This window comes from Rana temporaria, chromosome 4 (genome assembly GCF_905171775.1).
Source record: "Rana temporaria chromosome 4, aRanTem1.1, whole genome shotgun sequence".
In the NCBI taxonomy this organism is placed as follows: Eukaryota; Metazoa; Chordata; class Amphibia; order Anura; family Ranidae; genus Rana; species Rana temporaria.
Window position 1 is genome coordinate 206,467,442 of NC_053492.1, and position 20,711 is coordinate 206,488,152.

At 43.8% G+C, this 20,711-nt stretch overlaps 1 protein-coding gene across 3 annotated transcripts in view; it reads left to right on the top strand.

Annotated features, from left to right (window-relative positions):
• The window catches only part of CLCN2 (chloride voltage-gated channel 2), a 348,319-nt gene that overhangs the window by 313,883 nt on the left and 13,725 nt on the right, over positions 1-20,711 (top strand). For all 3 annotated transcript variants that reach the window (XM_040349785.1, XM_040349782.1, XM_040349783.1), the window contains one exon: positions 3,553-3,639. In XM_040349785.1, coding sequence (XP_040205719.1) covers positions 3,553-3,639 — 87 coding nt within the window. The remainder of the gene's footprint in view (positions 1-3,552; positions 3,640-20,711) is intronic.

The following is a 20,711-nucleotide window of genomic DNA, read 5'->3' on the forward strand; positions in this document are numbered from 1 at the left end:
CACTCTAGTGATTGTTTTTTCCTTGTTTCTACTATATACGGATGTGGCTTATGTGAGTGCTTTTCCTTGTGTATCCTGTCCCTCCCTCCCCTTCCCTTCCCTTTACCCTCCTTCCCTGTGTTTTTATGTTTCCGTTTCCTCCCTCCTCCCTTTTCCCTATTTGGAGTATCTGTACATAGAACGACAATAAGCCGTACACTCCATAGAGTTGGTCTTTATGGCAGAGTGGCTAGAAGAAAGCCATTACTTTTAACAAAATGGCACGTTTTTGAGTTTGCTAAAAGGCATGTGGGAGACTCCCAAAATGTGGGGAGGAAGGTGCTCTGGTCTGATGAGACTAAAATTGAACTTTTTGGCCATCAAAGAAAACTCTGGCGCAAACTCAGCACATAACATCACCCAAAGAACACCACAGCAGTCCAGACTGGGAAACTGGTCAGAGTTGAGGGAAAGATGGATAGTGCTAAATATAGGGATATTCTCGAGTAGGGTTGTCCCGATACCAGTATCGGGATCGGGACCGATACCGAGTATTTGCGGGAGTACTTGTACTCCCGCAATTGCCCCCGATGCCTGGCCGAATACTTGTGTCCCCCCCTGCCGCCGCAAACCCGCCGCTGCATACCGCAAAGCCGCTGCTGCGTTAATCTGCGTGAGGGGAACATTACAGCTTTCGTTTGAATAGCTGTGTTCCGCGTATCGACACTCCCCCTTGCTCGGGATTGGACTGGTGATCTGTCCAATCCCGGCCAAGGGGGAGTGTCTATACACGGCGCGGCGCTGATTAACGCGGCATCATCTAGGTATGGGGGACATGGCTGGATATATGGGGGGGACATGGCTGGATATATGGGGGGGACATGGTTGGATATATGGGGGGGACATGGCTGGATATATGGGGGGGACATGGCTGGATAAATGTGGGGGGACATGGCTGGATATATGTGGGGGGACATGGCTGGATATATGTGGGGGGACATGGCTGGATATATGTGGGGGGCATGGCTGCATATGTGGGGGACATGGCTGGATATATGGGGGGACATGGCTGGATATGTGGGGGGACATGGCTGGATATGTGGGGGGACATGGCTGGATATATGTGGGGGGACATGGCTGGATATATGTGGGGGGACATGGCTGGATATATGTGGGGGGACATGGCTGGATATATGTGGGGGGACATGGCTGGATATATGTGGGGGGACATGGCTGGATATATGTGGGGGGACATGGCTGGATATATGTGGGGGGACATGGCTGGATATATGTGGGGACATGGCTGCATATGTGGGGGGACATGGCTGCATATGTGGGGGGACATGGCTGCAATATGTGGGGGGACATGGCTGCAATATGTGGGGGGACATGGCTGCAATATGTGGGGGGACATGGCTGCAATATGTGGGGGGACATGGCTGCAATATGTGGGGGGACATGGCTGCAATATGTGGGGGGACATGGCTGCATATATGGGGGGACATGGCTGCATTTGGGGACACATTTAAAAAAAGTATCGGTATTCGGTATAACCCTATTCTCGAGCAAAACCTGTATCACTCTGTGTGTGATTTGAGGCTAGGACGGAAGTTCACCTTCCAGTGGGGCAAAGACCCCAAACACACTGCTAAAGCAACACTTGAGTGGTTTAATGGGAAACATGTAAATGTGTTGGAATGGCCTAGTCAAAGCCCAGACCTCAATCCAATAGAAAATCTGTGGTCAGACTAAGATTGCTGTTCACAAGTGCAAACCATCCAACTTGAAGGAGCTGAAGCAGCTTTGCAAGGAGGAATGGGCAAAAATCCCAGTGGTAAGATGTGGCAAGCTCATAGAGACTTATCCAAAGCGACTTGGAGCCGTGATGGCCGCAAAAGGTGGCTCTACAAAGTATTGACTTTAGGGGGGTGAATAGTTTTGCAAATTGACTTTTTGTTATTTTGTCCTATTTGTTTGCTTCACAACAAAAAAAATCTTCAAAGTTGAGGGATTGTTCTGTAAATTAACGTATATACTCGAGTTCTCTGAACTTTTGACCGTTAAGAACATTAAGAACGCGGTGACGTACAACACTACGATGAAACAAGAAAAAGAAGTTCAATGCCTCCGAGCATGCGCCGAAAAGTTTTTGAGCATGCATGTTTTTTTCCCGTCGGATTTCCATACAGATTTTCCGATAGGAAATTTTTCTGGCGGAAAAATTGAAAACCTGCTCTCTATCCAAGTCCGTCGGAAATTCCAACTGAAAAAGTCAGATGAAAAGCTCCTATCTGACTTTTTCCATCGGAAATTACGACCGTGTGTATGCGGCATAAGCCAAGTTTTTCAGCACATTTTGTTGTGCTGAAAATGCCCCCCTCGTCTTATAATCGAGTCTGTGTCCATTTGCATACCTGATCAGCCCATGACATGCAGTCAGACAGGGGCAGTCGGTGTAAAAAAGCTGCGCCTCCTCCGCCTATCACAGATGAGGAAGAGAGGACGTCCGTGACAGGCGGAACACTGACTCACTGCTGGAAAACTGTTCCGCCTATCACGGACGAGGATGAGGAACACTGTTTCCCAGCAGTGAGTCAGTGTTCAGTATTACGCCTATTACGGACCAGGACGAGGAACACTGTTTCCCAGCAGTGAGTCAGTGTTTTTTAACCAACAAAGCCTTTGACCCTAAACCCCTGCTGCTTGTCCCTGGTAAACCTTTTCATGCTTTTGGATTATCATTTTATGGTCATGCTTAGGTTTTTCTTTGTCTTGACTCCAAGTCTATTTTGAGGCGTGCAAATGGGCACAGTGAAGCTGCAAATGGGCGTTGTTAACCCTCTTTTCCACTTACAGTAGCTGCTGCATTTCCTACCCTAGGCTTATACTTGAGTTAATATGTTTTGTGGTAAAATTAGGTGCCTCGGCTTATATTCAGGTCGGCTTATAATAGAGTATATACGGTAAATTATGCAAATCATCAAACAATTAAAGGATCACTAAAGGAATTTTTTTTTTTTTTAGCTAAATAGCTTCCTTTACCTTACTGCAGTACTGGTTTCCTTATTGTTCGTTTTTGCTTTGGAGTAGCTGTAATTCTGCTGTGATCTCCACACTTCCTGGTTGTCTGGCTCCTTATAACCATGGTACTGGGAGCTTTTCACAGTGGTCTAAGCTGTCATTACTGTGTGTCTAAAACTCCTCAGAACCAATCAGATTAATTTTAAAAACAAAACACTGCCCTGGATTTGTTTGTTTTTGTTCTGTGGGTCTCTTTACTTCACATAAACATGAAACCAGTTTAAAACCGAAAGTGAAACTAGAGGCACATTATATGATTGAATTGAATCTATTTTTAATCATGTTTAAAAGGAATCAGTTAACTTTTATGTCCCTATACCCTGTAAACAGTCATTTTAGCATACATTTTTTTTTCCTTTAGTGACCCTTTAATGTCAATTCCAGGTTGTGAGGCAACAAAACACAAAATGCCAAGGGGGGGTGAATACTTTTGCAAGGCACTGTATAAGGGGCAATAGTCACTTTTCTCATAGTGTTTTTCTCTTTCCTTAGGCTCACACTATTTTCTCATTGCTTGGAATGGACCATGCGTATGTCACCTCTATAGGGAGATTGATTGGAATGGTAACATTAAGAGAGGTAAGTACCACCAAGAAGAGATGGAAGAGAGAAGACATGTTAACAGCACTAATAAGAATTGAATCCTATGATAGTCAAAACATGCCTTTCTCAGCCCTTTTTCACACTAAATCTCAAGATACCCTAGTTAAAATGTAAAAAGCATAAATGTTACCATTAACAGGATATGCACACAACTACCTTGATGAGTTTGTGAACCTTTGCCCTGTAAAACAACCCATGCAATATACAGTGTGTATGTATGTATGTGTTAGTGTATGTGTATATATACAGGTAGTGCAGAATTATTAGGCAAGTTGTATTTTTGAGGATTCATTTTATTATTGAACAACAACCATGTTCTCAATGAACCCAAAAAACTCATTAATATCAAAGCTGAATATTTTTGGAAGTAGTTTTTAGTTTGTTTTTAGTGTTAGCTATTTTAGGGGGATATCTGTGTGTGCAGGTGACTATTACTGTGCAGAATTATTAGGCAACTTAACAAAAAAAAAATATATACCCATTTCAATTATTTATTTTTACCAGTGAAACCAATATAACATCTCAACATTCACAAATATACATTTCTGACATTCAAAAACAAAACAAAAACAAATCAGTGACCAATATAGCCACCTTTCTTTGCAAGGACACTCAAAAGCCTGCCATCCATGGATTCTGTCAGTGTTTTGATCTGTTCACCATCAACATTGCGTGCAGCAGCAACCGCAGCCTCCCAGACACTGTTCAGAGAGGTGTACTGTTTTCCCTCCTTGTAAATCTCACATTTGATGATGGACCACAGGTTCTCAATGGGGTTCAGATCAGGTGAACAAGGAGGCCATGTCATTAGTTTTTCTTCTTTTATACCCTTTCTTGCCAGCCACGCTGTGGAGTACTTGGACGCGTGTGATGGAGCATTGTCCTGCATGAAAATCATGTTTTTCTTGAAGGATGCAGACTTCTTCCTGTACCACTGCTTGAAGAAGGTGTCTTCCAGAAACTGGCAGTAGGACTGGGAGTTGAGCTTGACTCCATCCTCAACCCGAAAAGGCCCCACAAGCTCATCTTTGATGATACCAGCCCAAACCAGTACTCCACCTCCACCTTGCTGGCGTCTGAGTCGGACTGGAGCTCTCTGCCCTTTACCAATCCAGCCACGGGCCCATCCATCTGGCCCATCAAGACTCACTCTCATTTCAGCAGTCCATAAAACCTTAGGAAAATCATTCTTGAGATGTTTCTTGGCCCAGTCTTGACGTTTCAGCTTGTGTGTCTTGTTCAGTGGTGGTCGTCTTTCAGCCTTTCTTACCTTGGCCATGTCTCTGAGTATTGCACACCTTGTGCTTTTGGGCACTCCAGTGATGTTGCAGCTCTGAAATATGGCCAAACTGGTGGCAAGTGGCATCTTGGCAGCTGCACGCTTGACTTTTCTCAGTTCATGGGCAGTTATTTTGCTCCTTGGTTTTTCCACACGCTTCTTGCGACCCTGTTGACTATTTTGAATGAAACGCTTGATTGTTCGATGATCACGCTTCAGAAGCTTTGCAATTTTAAGAGTGCTGCATCCCTCTGCAAGATATCTCACTATTTTTGACTTTTCTGAGCCTGTCAAGTCCTTCTTTTGACCCATTTTGCCAAAGGAAAGGAAGTTGACTAATAATTCTGCACACCTGATATAGGGTGTTGATGTCATTAGACCACACACCTTCTCATTACAGAGATGTACATGACCTAATATGCTTAATTGGTAGTAGGCTTTCGAGCCTATACAGCTTGGAGTAAGACAACATGCATAAAGAGGATGATGTGGTCAAAATACTCATTTGCCTAATAATTCTGCACTCCCTGTATATAGTTGTGCTCATAAGTTTACATACCCTGGCAGAATTTATGGTTTCTTGGCCATTTTTCAGAGAATATGAATGATAACACAATTTTTTTTTCCACTCATGGTTAGTGCTTGACTGAAGCCATTTGTTATCAATCAACTGTGTTTACTCTGTTTAAATCATAATCGCAAAATAAACTACCCAAATGACCCTGATCAAAAGTTTACATACCCCAATTCTTAATGCCGTGTATTGCCCACGTTAACATCAATGATAGAATTTAAGTCTTTTGTGGTATTGGTGGATGAGGCTCTTTATCTTCTCAGATGGGAAAGCAGCCTATTACTCTTGGCAAAAAGCCTCCAGTTCCTGTAGATTCCTTGGGCTGTCTTGCATAAACTGCATGTTTTTAAGATCTCCCCAGAGTGGCTCAATGATATTGAGGTCGGGAGACTGAGGTGGCCACTCCGGAACCTTCACTTTATTCTGCTGTAGCCAATGACTGGTCAACTTGGCCTTGTGTTTTGGATCATTGTCATGTTGGAATTTCCATGTACGTCTCTTGGGCAGCTTCCTGGCTGATGAATGCAAATGTTCCTCCAGTATTTTTTGATAACTTACTGCATTAATCTTGCCATCAATTTTGACCAAACTTCCTGTGCCTTTGTAGCTCTCACATCCCCAAAACAACAGGACCCACCTCTGTGTTTCACAGTAGGAATGATGTACCTTTTATCATAGGCCTTGTTAACTCCTCTCCAAATGTAGCGTTTATGGTTGTGGCCAAAAAGCTAAATTTTGGTCTCATCACTCCAAATGACTTTGTGCCAGAAGGTTTGAAGCTTGTGTGCTGTTTGGCATATTGTAAGGTGGATAATTTGTGGCATTTGCGTAGTAATGGCTTTCTTCTGGCGACTCGACCATGCAGTCCATCTTTCTTCAAGTGCCTCCTTATTGTGCATCTCAAAACAGCCACACCACATGTTTTCAGAGTCCTGTATTTCACCTGAAGTTATTTGTGGGTTTTTCTTTGCAACCCTAACAATTTTCCAGGCAGTTGTGGCTGAAATTTTTGTTGGTCTAACTGGCCGTGGTTTGGTTTCAAAAGAAACCCTCATATTCCACTTCTTGATTAGAGTTTGAACACTGCTAATTGACATTATCAATTCCTTGGATATCTTTTTATATCCCTTTCCTGTTTTATACAGTTCAACTACCTTTTCTCACAAGTCCTTTGACAATTCTTTTGCTTTCCCCCATGACTCAGAATCCAGAAACGTCAATGCAGCACTGGATGAAAGATGCAAGGGTCTTTTACGAGTCCAGAAACTCATTGACCTTTTATACACACACACACACTTATTACAAGCAAACAGATCGCAGGTGAGGATGGTTACCTTTTTAATAGCCATTCAAACCCCTTTGTGTCAACTTTTGTGCATGTCATCAGGCTAAAATTGCCAGGGTATGTTAACTTTTTATCAGGGTAATTTCGGTAGTTTCTGTTGTGATTAGGATTTAAAAAGAGTAAACACAGTTGATAATAAATGGCGTCAAACACTAACCATGAGTAAAATAATTTTTTATTTTTTTTTGTGTTATCGTTCATATTTCTTTATCGTACACCACGGGACACAGAGCCATTCTTTACATAATGGGTTAGGGGTCACCAGCGGTGATTGGACACTGGCACAACCAATTGAAGACAGTTCCCCTCCATATAACCCCTCCCATCAGGGGAGTACCTCAGTTTTTTTCAGGTGTTGGATGCTTGTAGGATGTGCTAAGGAAAGCTCTACAAAGAGGCCATCTGGGGGTAAAAAGGAGCTATGCCTTCGGATCCATCCAAGACGCCAAATAAATTACACTGAAACTGGATGGGATCCGGGCCTCATGCACGAGGCGTCTCCTATATTGTCTGTCTTCAGACGGCTGGGCTCTAGGGTCCAGCACTTTCGCTCTATAACGCTAAAAGTCCTGGTAAGAGTCTTTTACAAGGCCCAGGAGAGAGGTCTCTTTTAAATAGGAACCCATTTTCCTGAAGGTTGGCACACAAAACCCGCTGTGATGGATGTAGATTGGTGCTGTCTGAAATTTCAGCAGAAAAACCTGCGGCGGGGATAAAGGTAAGAGGTAAAGGAATCCTAAGAACAGACTTAAGGACCTTTTTTCCAATTTTTTAAAGAACTGATTTGTACTCACCACGTTCTAAGCAGTGTCAGATCCTACGGACAATCACACTTCCTCCACTGCAGAGCTTTGCTATAGTTGGCCACCGCTTCTCCCCTCCAGACGCTGGGTAAGACCACAGAACATGCAGTATCAGGCAGGAGGAGGCTCCCCCTCGCCACAGGGCAGGCGCCATCTACCCTAGGTCGCGCTTTATCGGAGGAGTAGGAGCAGGGTTGCGAGCATGCATGTGCTCGCTAATTCGAAACGTGGCGCTCATTACAGAACCCATTAAGGGACCCAGAGCCAGCAGACGCTTCTTTGGGACACAGCAGCATTTCGGGGGCACGTAAGCTCTATGTGGTTGGTGGGGCACTCCCAAGAGAGACACCTACTCCTTGCATTAAACTGTGTGTTTAAGTTGCATACTTTATGTAGATTGCTAAACTGAGCACAGTAGTATATGCGTTGTGGTACCTCTGCTTGTTGCTTGGTAATATGTCTTCCCTTAGAAGGAATTCAGGGATTATGAAAGACAAGAAAGCACTGCCGCCTGAGACAGGGGGCTCTAGCCGTGCCTGCTTGGTACCTTCCTCTCCTGTAAATTTTGACGTACCTATACAGGAGGAGCCATTGTCACTATCAGGAGTAACAACTTCTCTGGTGGCACCTGGGCCTGCATATGTCACTGAGGACACTTTGACCGCAGCCCTGGAAATCTTAGAAGAATTGCTTCCTTGCAAAAGGACAAAAAGCGAAGCAGGTCTCCTTCGGTGGTTCTATATCCCCTTTCAGAAAAATCTGAGGAGAAGGATGAGGATGAGGAAACACCTGCAGAGGACAGGGATGAGGAGTTGGATGGATGAGGGATATCAGAGGAATTCTTCTCTGCTTCCCGGATGCTAAGGTCACAGGTACAATGTTATGCTGGAACAGTGCGTACTGCATTCGGTTGCCCTCTTCTGAGTTAACTGAATCATCTGTCTCCTCCCTGGGTTAATTTAAATCCCTGCAGGGTATATGCTCTTTTCCGGTTCATCCGTTATAAAAAAAAAGCTAATTTACGCAAACTGGCTACATCCAGATAAGCGTTTCTCACCTCCTAAGAAGTTTGACATTCTTTATCCTATGGAGGAAGAGTTTTCCAAGAAGTGGAGTCTGCCTTCTGTAGATGCAGCCATTTCTTGTATAAATAAGAACCTGACTTGTCCGGTGGACAACGTACAGGTGTTTAAAGATCCCTCGGAAAAGAAATTGGAATCTTTACTAAAGTCTTTGTTTCTTTTGGCTGGTTCAGTTGTCCAACCTGCTGTAGCAGCAGTGGGTATCAGGTCCTCAAAGATCAGGTAAAACAGGAGCTCAAGGATCTGCCTCCAGAACAAGTCAAATTGTGGGAGAATTTGCCTAAAGCTTTGTTTTACAATAGATGCTATGAGAGATTCGATTCAACAAGCATCTCGCCTCACACTCCAGCTGGTGCATATGCACAGAATTCTTTGGCTAAAGCATTGGTCAGCAGAGGCACCATGTAAAAAGCTTTTGACCAGTTTCCCCTTCCATGGCGAATGCCTCTTTGGGGAAGATTTGGAAATATATCCAAAAGATATCGAGTGGGAAGACCAAGCGGCCTTGTTTTAAACGTTCTCTCTCCCCGGCTCCTGGTAAATCTACCTTCAGCCAGTGGCAACGGCATTTTCAGCCAGCCACAAAGGCTAAAGAAAACCAGGCCCAGAAGAACAAGAAGCCGTGGGGTTCAAAAGCTAACAAGCAAAACCCCAAAGCCTCTTTATGAAGAGGCGCCCCTGCTCGGTCGAGTGGGGGGACGGCTTCGGTAGTTTTCAGCGGCATGGCAGACAGAAATCCAGGACAAATGGGTATTATCCACAGTATCCCTAGGGTACAAGCTGGAATTTCGAAAGATCCCATCTTCTCAGTTCTGAAGCTCAAGGCTCTCCAAGGATCCACTAAAAAGAGCATCCTTCAAAGGATTGGATCACTTGCTGTCTCAAGGGGTGATCACAGAAGTACCCCTAAGGGAGCAAGGTTCAGGTTTTTATTCAAACCCCTTTGTGATCCCAAAACCAAACGGAGACCTCAGACCCATCCTGGATCTAAGATCTCTAAATCAGTTTCTGAACATTCGCCATTTCCGAATGAAAACGATTGGATCAGTGGTCGCCACCCTACAAGGCAGAAAATTTATGGCGTCTATAGACATCAAGGACGCATATTTACATGTGCCTATTCATCCCGCTCACCAAAAGTTCTTAAGGTTTGCAGTAAAACATTGCCACTTCCAGTTTGTGGCTCTGCCCTTTGGTGTGGCTACTGCGTCCTGGGTATTTACAAAGGTACTAGCCCCTCTGTTGGCAAATCTGAGGGCACAGGGCATAGCAACAATGGCCTATCTAGACGATCTACTTGTGATAGATCAGTCAGAGACAGGATTAGATCACGCTGTGCTCACCAGTATAAAGTACCTAGAGCATTTAGGATGGATTGTAAACCTACAAAAATCCTCTCTGAGCCCAAAGAATGGTAGAGTATCTGGGCATGATCATAGACACTATGGTTGTCCCGATACCGATACTAGTATTGGTATCTGGACCGATACCAACCATTTGCTTACAAGTTACAAGCACTGATCACCGCTGTATAGATTTAAAAGTAATTTCTCCGCTTCTCTCTACACCCCTCCGCCCGCGCGGCTTTCAGCTGCTTTAAAATCAGCGGTGATCGGTGCTTGTAACTCCCCCACACACGATCACCGCTGACTGTCTCGTGTCCTCTAGCCCCCCTCCGTTTTGCTGCAGTCTGTCTCCCTCCCTCCATGTCCCCGCCGTGTTTTTCTCTCTCTGTCCGTGTCCCCCGTATTTCTCTCTCTCTCCCTCCGTGTATCCCTCCATGCCCCCCCCCCGTGTTTCTCTCTCCCGCTGTGTATCCCGCCGTGTTTCTCTCCCCTTCTGTGCTCCTCCTCCCCCCCTGTAATTGTCAGGATGGAGAGCGGGGTAGGAGCCGGTAAATCCGGCTCCTTACACTGACTCTGTCCATTCACATAACTGAAACATCGTAACCTGGGTTTACAATGTTTCAGTTTATGAATGAAGAGAAGCCGCTGTCTTCTCTCCTTTCATTTTCAGCACAGCTGATGCTGCTGATAAAGGGACTGGGGAACCTGTGTCCCTAGTCCCTTTCCCTGTCTCAAAGGGGAGATGTCAGAGGTCTGTTAAGACCCCTGATATCTCACCAAAGCCCCCCAACAGGGCTGAAAAAAATAAATAAAATAAATAAAGAATAAAAAAACAAAAGAATAAAAAAAATTAGTGTAGAAAATAAAAAAATAAAATAAAAAACACACTGACACAGTCTACCCCCCCCCCCTTAAAAAAAAGAAAGTATTCTAAATAAAAAAAAAATGTAAAAAATTAAAAACAAATTGTTAAAGATAAAAAAAAAAAAAACTACTGACACATGTGCCGCTGTCACGAGATAAAAAAAAAGTATCGGTATCGGCGAGTACTTGGAAAAAAGTATCGGTACTTGTACTCGGTCTTAAAAAAGTGGTATCAGGACAACCCTAATGGACACAGCCCAAAGCAGGGTATTCCTGCCAGAACCCCAAAGGTCAAGTCCCTAAAGGACCTGATTCACAAGGTAAAAGCAAAGAAAAGACCGCACATTCGCCTTTGCATGAGGCTATTAGGGAAGATGGTAGCCTCTTTTGAGGCTGTCCCTTACGCCCAGTTTCATTTGAGACTACTTCAGGGCAGTATTTTAGCCGCCTGGAACAGGGAGATCCAAGCTCTGGATTTACCCATGTGCCTGTCTTCACAGGTGTGCCGAAGCTTCAGTTGGTGGTTAACCAAGAACTTGCGGAAAGGAAGATTCTTTCTCCCAGTCACCTGGAAGGTGGGATCTACGGATGCCAGCCTAATGGACTGGGGACTAGGAGCAGTGTTGGAATAAGCTTCAGCCCAGGAAACCTGGGCCAAGACCGAAAGGAGCCTGCCCATCAACATACTGGAGATGTGGGCAGTATACTTGGCCCTCAGAACCTGGACACACAGGTTACAGGGCCACCCAATTTGGATTCAATCCGACAATGCTGCTGCAGTAGCTTACATCAATCACCAAGGAGGCACCAGCAGTCAGGGTGCTCAGGAGGTGAATCGGATTTTGGCATGGGCAGAAGATCATGTTCCTTGTCTCTCTGCAATCTTCATTCCGGGGGTAGAAAACTGGCAAGCGGACTGGCTGAGTCACCAGAAGCTGTCACCAGAAGAGAGTGGTCTCTCCACCCCGATGTCTTTCAGGCAATATGCCAAAGATGGGGCCCCCCGGATGTAGACCTGCTAGCTTCCAGGTTCAACAGGAAGTTGGACAACTTTGTATCCAGGACGAGAGATCCTCTAGCCTGCGGATCGGATGCTCTAATAATTCCCTGGAATCCGTTCTCACTGATCTATGCATTTCCTCCAATTGCTCTCTTACAGAGGCTATATTGCAGGATCAAGAAGGAAAGAATTCCTGTAATCCTAGTGGCCCCAAATTAAAAGATTTTATTAAATGAAATAAAGACAATAATCTTACTCAAAAAAGGAGTTGTACAAATCGCTTGTCAAGCAATCAGACTGGTACGCCGCATCGCCAGAAAAACCTGATGAAAACAGGAATTGGATGGTATCAAGCCGGCAAAATGGCCGACGTCTTTCTGGGGCGCCCCCCTTTCCTCAGAGCCTAGGGGGTCCGTTGTCACTCTCTCATGAAAGCCCTCAAATAGATACATATGCACATGTGTAGAGGAGCCCAAGGATAGGCCACCCCCAATTGGCTAGTCCCGCCCCTCTGTCTCTGCCACTCGCATCCTAGGGGATGAAACTTAAGAATCCCACTACCAAGGGAGGTGTCTCACAGGCCAGCCCTATTTGCTATACCAGCCTAAGTATGGTGGAAGATGTACATGGGGTAAAGGCCAGACCAGTACTAGAAGGTATAAATAATACAGCCTTACCCTACTGTGATTCTTCCTGGGCAGCGGTAGGTAAGGGGTCGGGGATACCTCTAGCAGATCTATCGTCTCTCCTCACTCTCCATAGGTATGCGGTGGAGCGCACGCCGTCCTTAGACCAGGAAGTTAATAGGCTTCCTGCGTTCCAACGCTCGCTTCAGAGTGGGCCGGAACGTCACTTCCGCTCATGCGCACACGCGTAATGCGCGGCGCATATTACAGCCACGATACCGGAAGTGCGGGTGTATATGCGTTCCACCCACCACTTACCGTTCGCCTTGGGAGCTTCTCACTAGTCATCCTCACTGCTGCATCAATACAGGCTCATAGTTGCTTACAGAGCCTCCCTTGCCCTGGCACCCAGGGAAAAAATTAGTAATAGGTGGAGAGGTAAGACTAAAAGTATGCAATCTAGTGGTGATTGCTTAATGGTCCCAAATAAGAACTCACTGGCCGTCCCCATTCCTGAGCCAATACAGGCACATAGTTGCCTATGTGGCATCGCTCCCCCTAGTTGCCAAAGAGGGGAGTGCTTGACTATATAAAAGGAGACCCATGTACATCAATTGGTGGTCACTGTGTATCTTCTCAACACATGCCCATATGCATAGAGCTATAAAGTGCACGCAGGAGGTAAGGCCCCCATTGGATGTAGACCAACCAATCAATATATTGACTACCTGATCACATCCAAAGTGGCCATAACTGGACAGTGGCCAATGTTAAAAAGTATATATGTGAATATACAGGTAAAAGCTTAATAGATTATTATATACATAAAAACCTATAATACAAATACACCACATACTAACAAATACAATTATTCTATACATAATCTCATAGGACCATACGATACAAATACATTTTAAAGTGCCCCGAGCAGAGTAAAGAAAAGTAGAAACAAGGGATTGAATAGTCTCTGGACTACCATCCTTGATCAAGGGTAATTACAGATGTGGAGTGAGCAACTGTGGGAACTGTGTACATATGTGCCACAGGAAAACGTCTGTAACCGGAGTAGACGGGAGAAGCCACAAGATAAAGCAATTTATCAATTGTGGTTAATTTTAAAAGGGGAGAGTTTAGTGGGACTTTATATGAGGAAATTACGCATTCAATTACCTCCATCCCCGTTATTTGTATAAAGGAAGAGAGAAGGAGAGCGGGACTTTAAATGAAGTGTGTGCGGGAAAAGCTTGAAATGGTAAAGGATGGTTTAAGTAGATTATGATCATGTAATACTTTTATATAATGTATCGTACATAACTATATTACATTATTGAAGAAGATCATAATTATACAGTATTAAATACTTGTATAGATAGATTCAAATTCATGTCAACAAAAATTAAAAGGTTAAAATACATAGACTTTTATGGAAAGCTTAAAACAGTTCAAAACAAAAATCGGGATATACAGACACAAAATGCAATATGGGGTATTGTAGTAATGTATAGTTGGAGCATGAAGTTGTTAGCTCTATGCGTTTTGCGACTTTAAGTCGCTCATCAGGAGCAAAGATGCATTGTGTTTCTGTAAAGACAAAAGCACAATTTAGGCTGGTTCAGGGCATCTGACATTCTGGGGACTATGAGCAATCAAAGTCCCAGTTGGTACTTACCGGGGTATTCCCATGTAGCTGGCAAGGAAGTCGAGCCCAACCAGACCCCAATAGGCGTAGATCCTGCCAGGGATTAAGGCAGGGTGCTGAACGGCAGACGGCTCCCCACACACAGAGGCGCACACCCAGGATGGACAGGCATCAGGCAGGAAATAATATATGGACTTAGGTCAAGATAATGACTGCAAGTGAGAAGAGCGTGAAGTGCAAGTTACTGGACAATTGGTGTTTGAAAGGAAAAGAACCACAATTGTGGTATTGCATATGTCATCTATGGCATTCTCTGTCCGTGTGGCCTCATGTATATAGGTTGAACATCACGACCAATGAGACTAGAATGAACGAACACAGGAGTAGCATCCTAAGGAAAAAGGATAAATGTTCAGTGCCTATACATTTCAAGGAAGTCCACAACGGTAATGTGGATGGTCTTAAAGTGTTCGGCATAGAAGCCATATCAAGTACTTTGGATAGTGGCAAGAAATACCAAATCCTATGTAAGAGAGAGGCTTTCTGGATTTTTACCCTGGGCACCATGGCCCCACAAGGTTTGAACGAGGAGATCGTTACATAACATTGTGTGAATACTGTGAGAGTAGTGGGGACTATATAGGAATGGGGTGTAGCCACCATCTTCAGCTTCATAGGATAATCATCCATTTAGTGTGAATGTGCTATGTCCCCCATGGCCTTATGGTCAGACTCCACCCTAGGGTGGCGTTCTTCATGTCAGGCCTAGTGGCCACTACCCCATCACATTAGACTCAATGGGGTAGTGTAGTAGATAGTTTGAGGGGTCTTCCCTTGGAGACTACTTCTACATTGTTTTTTTTTATTTCTAGCCTAATGGGGGGAGTTCTTTGCAACAATTTAACACACTTCACTGAGCCTCATTTCGGCTGAATATAGGTGGTCGGTAGCCTCTCTGCAGACTCACGACATCTCGGATGCTGTCTGATGATTACCGTGGGTCGGGCACGCAGTGTGTTAGGTGTAAGTTGCAGTATGGTTTTAGAAGCACCATTGCTGGTTCACCATTTGCACACACCTGTCCATTTTGATCCTCATGTGAGACTTGTGGAACTGGTGAGATGAATATATATTTTTATATATTTTAAGAATATTAATGCATCCTTTTTGTATATTGTTTTTATGTGTGTGTGTGTGTGTGTGTGTGTGTGTGTGTGTGTGTGTGTATATATATGTGTGTATATATATGTATATATATATATATATATATATAATGTATATCGATTTATATACTGGTGAGCCTTAACCCGTTATGTAATTAATGGCTCTGTGTCCCATGGTGTACTTCTGTACTTCAAGAAAAGGATTTTACAGGTAAGCTGTTTTAAAAATCCAGTTAAAAAAAAAAAATGGCAAAGAAGTCCAATTCTGCCAGGGTATGTAAACTTATGAGCACAACTGTGTGTGTGTGTGTGTGTGTGTGTGTGTATATATATATATATATACACACACACACACCCACAGTGGGATCGAAAGTTTGGGCACCCCAGGTATAAATGTGTATTAATGTGCATAACGAAGTCAAGGAAAGATGGAAAAATCTCCAAAAGGCATCAAATTACAGATTAGACATTCTTCTAATATGTCAAAAAAAGTTAGATTTTATTTCCATCATTTACACTTTCAAAATTACAGGGGAAAAAATGGCGTCTGCAAAAGTTTGGGCACCCCGCAGAGTTAATATCTTGTACTGCCCCCTTTGGCAAGTATCACAGCTTGTAAACGCTTTTTGTAGCCAGCCAAGAGTCTTTCAATTCTTGTTTGAGGTATCTTTGCCCATTCTTCCTTACAAAAGTCTTCCAGTTCTTTGAGATATCTGGGCTGTCTGTCACGCACTGCTCTTTTAAGGTCTATCCATAGATTTTCAATTATGTTTAGGTCAGGAGATTGTGAAGGCCATGGCAAAACCTTCAGTTTATGTAATCCCCCGTGGATTTTGAGATGTGTTTAGGATCATTATCCATTTGTAGAAGCCATCCTCTCTTTAACTTCAGCTTTTTCACAGATGGCATCAAGTTACCATCCAAAATGTGCTGAAATTATTTTAAATCCATTTTTCCTTCTACTCGTGAAATGTTCCCTGTGCCACTGGCTGCGATACAACCCCAAAGCATTAATTGATTCACCCCCATGCTTAACAGTTGGACAGAGGTTCTTTTCATTAAATTCTGTGCCCTTTTTTCTCCAAACATACCTTTGCTCATTCCGGCCAAAAAGTTATATTTTAACCTCATCGGTCCACAGAACTTGTTTCCAAAATGCATCAGGCTTGTCTATATGTTCATTTGCAAAGTTCAAACGCTGATTTTTGTGGTGAGGACGTAGAAGAGGTTTTCGTCTGATGACTCTTCCATGAAGACCATATTTGTACAAGTATCTCTTTATAGTGGAATAGTGTACCACAACTCCAGTGTCTGCCAGATCTTTCTGGAGGGATCGTGCAGTCAAACGTGGGTTTTGAATTGCTTTTCTCACAATCCTGCGAGCTGTTCTGTCTGATATTTTTCTTGGTCTTCCAGATCTTGCTTTGACTTCCACTGTTCCTGATGACTGCCATTTCTTAACCACTTAACCCCTGGACCATATTGCTGCCCAAAGACCAGAGCACTTTTTGCGATTCGGGACTGCGACGCTTTAACTGACAATTGCGTGGTCGTGCGACGTGGCTCCCAAACAAAATTGGCGTCCGTTTTTTCCCACAAATAGAGCTTTCTTTTGGTGGTATTTGATCACCTCTGCGTTTTTTATTTTTTGTGCTATAAACAAAAATAGAGCGACAATTTTGAAAAAAATTAATATTTTTTACTTTTTGCTGAAATAAATATCCCCCAAAAATATATAAAAAAACTTTTTTTTTCCTCAGTTTAGGACGATACGTATTCTAATACACATTTTTTTCGTAAAAAAAAATCGCAATAAGAGTTTATTGATTGGTTTGCGCAAAAGTTATAGCGTTTACAAAATAGGGGGTATTTTTATGGCATTTTTATTAATATATTTTTTTAACTAGTAATGGCGGCGATCAGCGATTTTTTTTTTTTTCCGGTACTGCTACATTATGGCGGACACTTCGGACACTTTTGACACATTTTTGGGACCATTGGCATTTTTATAGCGATCAGTGCTATAAAAATGCATTGGATTACTATAAAAATGCCACTGGCAGTGAAGGGGTTAACACTAGGGGGCGGAGAAGGGGTCAAGTATGTCCCTGGGTGTGTTCTTACTGTGGGTGGGGTGGCCTAACTAGGGGAAACACTGATCCTCTGTTCATACATTGTATGAACAGAAGATCAGCATTTCCCCCCCTGACAGGACCGAGAGCTGTTTGTTTACACACACAGCTCCCGGTCCCCGCTCTGTGACTAACAATTGCGGGTGCCCGGCGGCGATCGCACCCGCCGGGGCACCCACACGGGAGTCACGGACGAGCGGGGGGCGCTCAAAGGGCCGCCGTATAGCTACGGGCTCTCTTCCAGGAGAGCCGACCTGCCGCCGTAGAATGACGGCGGCTGGTCGGCAAGTAGTTAATTACATTCCGAACAGAGGATATTGAGATCTGAAAATGCTTTTCTATCTTCTTATAGCCTTCTCCAGCTTTGTGAACTATTTTCAGTTTTCTAGACAACTGCTTAGAAGAACCCATGGTGCTGATTGTTGGGGCAAGGTCAGATGAGTCTGGGCATTTAAAACCTTTGAGATTGACATCACCTGGTCTTCCTAGACGATGATTGAGAACGATCCATGACACTGGCAGGTCTCAGTTTTGCAAAGGGGGCAGTGCATGCTATAAATTCTGCAGGGTGCCCAAACTTTTGCAGACGCCATTTTTTTGTTTTCTGTAATTTTGAAAGTGTAAATGATGGAAATAAAATAAACTTTTTTTGACATATTATAAGAATGTCTAATCTGCAATGTGATGCCTTTTGGATATTTTTCCATCTTTCCTTGGCTTCGTTATGCACATTAATACAATTTTTTACCTGGGGTGCCCAAACTTTCGATCCCCATTGTGTATATATATGTGTATATATATATATATATATATATATATATATATATATATATATATATATATACATACATACATACATACATACATACATACATACATACATACATACATACATATACATGCACACACATTCTTTTTCCTTATTTCTAAGTATTCACATGACACATGTTCTCAACTGCATAGAGAGGTGGGGTTGGAGATTCTTTGGGACGATGACAGGGCATGGCAAACAGCAGCTATAGCACAAGCACAGTCCTGTGTAATATGCAGGGACAGCAATGCACTGTGCAGAGCTGGATATTGGAGCATATCAGCAGGGGACAGAAACAGCAGTACACTGATCTTGCCAGTGAGGAGCAGTGCAGGCGCACTCTCAGCAGATGGCTTACCGCTGGAACACAACCAGGCTTTGCTTCCAAGCAGAATGCAAAGAAACAAGCTGACCACACTGGGATGGGTGTCCTTGTTGGGGAGTGACCATCTCCTTCTCACCCTGGGCCAATGGAACTGCCGCATGTGTAGGGCAGAGGTCTTGCACCCTCTGTTCGGTTGCCAGTGCTTCAGCTGGAGAATATTCTGGTAACTCTGCTGATGCTGTTGGCAGAAAATCCCATTTCTCTGGCAGTATTGTGGGAGAAAGGCCAACTCTCAGGGAGGCTGAAGCCACTGTTCATGCTGGGCAGAGGTTAGTAGAGCTCTGCCCTGTTGTCAGCATTTCAGGTTTGGGGATGGCAATCTCTGGAGTTTCCACTGCCGATTCTCTGGCATGCTGCTAAAGGCATTGTAGCAGTTTCCTGTATGCCATTTCCAGATGATGTTCCTTACTTAGAAAATAGTTAGATCAGGTTTAAGCTCTGAGACCACTGCAAGACTGAGCATAGCCTCTCTGTATTCTTGCAGTTCCTCAAGGGTAGGTTCCCCTTCATCGCCAAACGCAAAACAATCTGTATGGCTCTCCCACAGCAATCCAGGGCCACCGAAGTCATATCCCTCCGGAGAGCATTCTATTGTCACCCCTAAATATTCCTCCTCCATGTGCCATTGTAGAGGCCGATACCGATTTTCCAGCTCTATCTCCTGCTGGACCAGCCTGTCCAACTTGTTCACCCATTGCTCCTGGGGCCGCTCTCCCAGGAATTGCATCCGTAACGCCCGTTGTTCGCTGGCCTGCTGCTCTGCGGTTGGAAAGCACTTGCCCTGTTGCATACCAGCAACTTGGAGGGCTCTAATCCAGTGCCTTACCCGAATCTACTGCCTGACCTCCAGATATTCATCCGCAGACACAGACCGAGACAATAAAACAATGGAATGCAACCACACCCCAAACAATCTCGGCAAAGGCGTCCACAACAGCATGAGAGAACACACTATATACATATATACAACATTGAGTTTGACTAGCGCAGATCATAGTGAGGTTCTCATTCACCCTGTGCCCCTATTAGAGACACAGGGTGATCTACACACAAGAGGGGCCAGGGAAGCTGGACAAGGAGCCTCCAGAGCTCTCCAGGGCAAGCTGAGCTGCACAAACTCCCCACCCAAAGTCACTCCTGTCACAGAAACATATACTTAACTTTCACATCAAATTTCCCTCAAGTGAGCACTTTAGGCAAAGTGAGGGAGAAACATTGAGAATAGGAATTGTTCATAGTGCAGATTTGTCTAAATGACATACAGCCTTCAGGTATGTGTTTTTCATTTGTTTCAATATAATAAAGGGATTTTTTTATTCAAAATGCATATTTTTATCATACAGTATATGACACAGAAACTGATTATAGACTATGGGTTATATGCCACTACCTTCGGGTGACTGGACACTGGCAAAATCTGCACTGGGTCTGTCCCTTGGCATCCACCATGTAACTTCACCCACTCTGTGAGGATTTGCTAGTGCCCATGGTAATGAATGCCTTCTCTTAACCACTTCAGCCCCAGACCATTTTTCTGGTCAATGACTGGGCCACTTTTTGCGATTCGGCACTGCGTCGCTTTAACTGACAATTGCGCGGTCGCATGACGTGGCTCCCAAACAAAATTGGCGTCCTTTTTTTCCCACAAATAGAGCTTTCTTTTGGTGGTATTTGATCACCTCTGCAGTGTTTATTTTTTGCGCTATAAACAAAAATAGAGCGACAATTTTGAAAAAAAAATGAATATTTTTTACTTTTTGCTTTAATAAATATCCCCCAAAAATATATAAAAAAATATATATTTTTTCCTCAGTTTAGGCCGATACGTATTCTTCATTTTTTACGTAAAAAAAATCACAATAAGCGTTTATTGATTGGTTTTCGCAAAAGTTATAGCGTCTACAAAACAGGGTATAGTTTTATGGCATTTTTATTAATATTTTTTTTTTTTTACTAGTAATGGCGACGATCAGCGATTTTTTTTTTTTAATCTGTACTG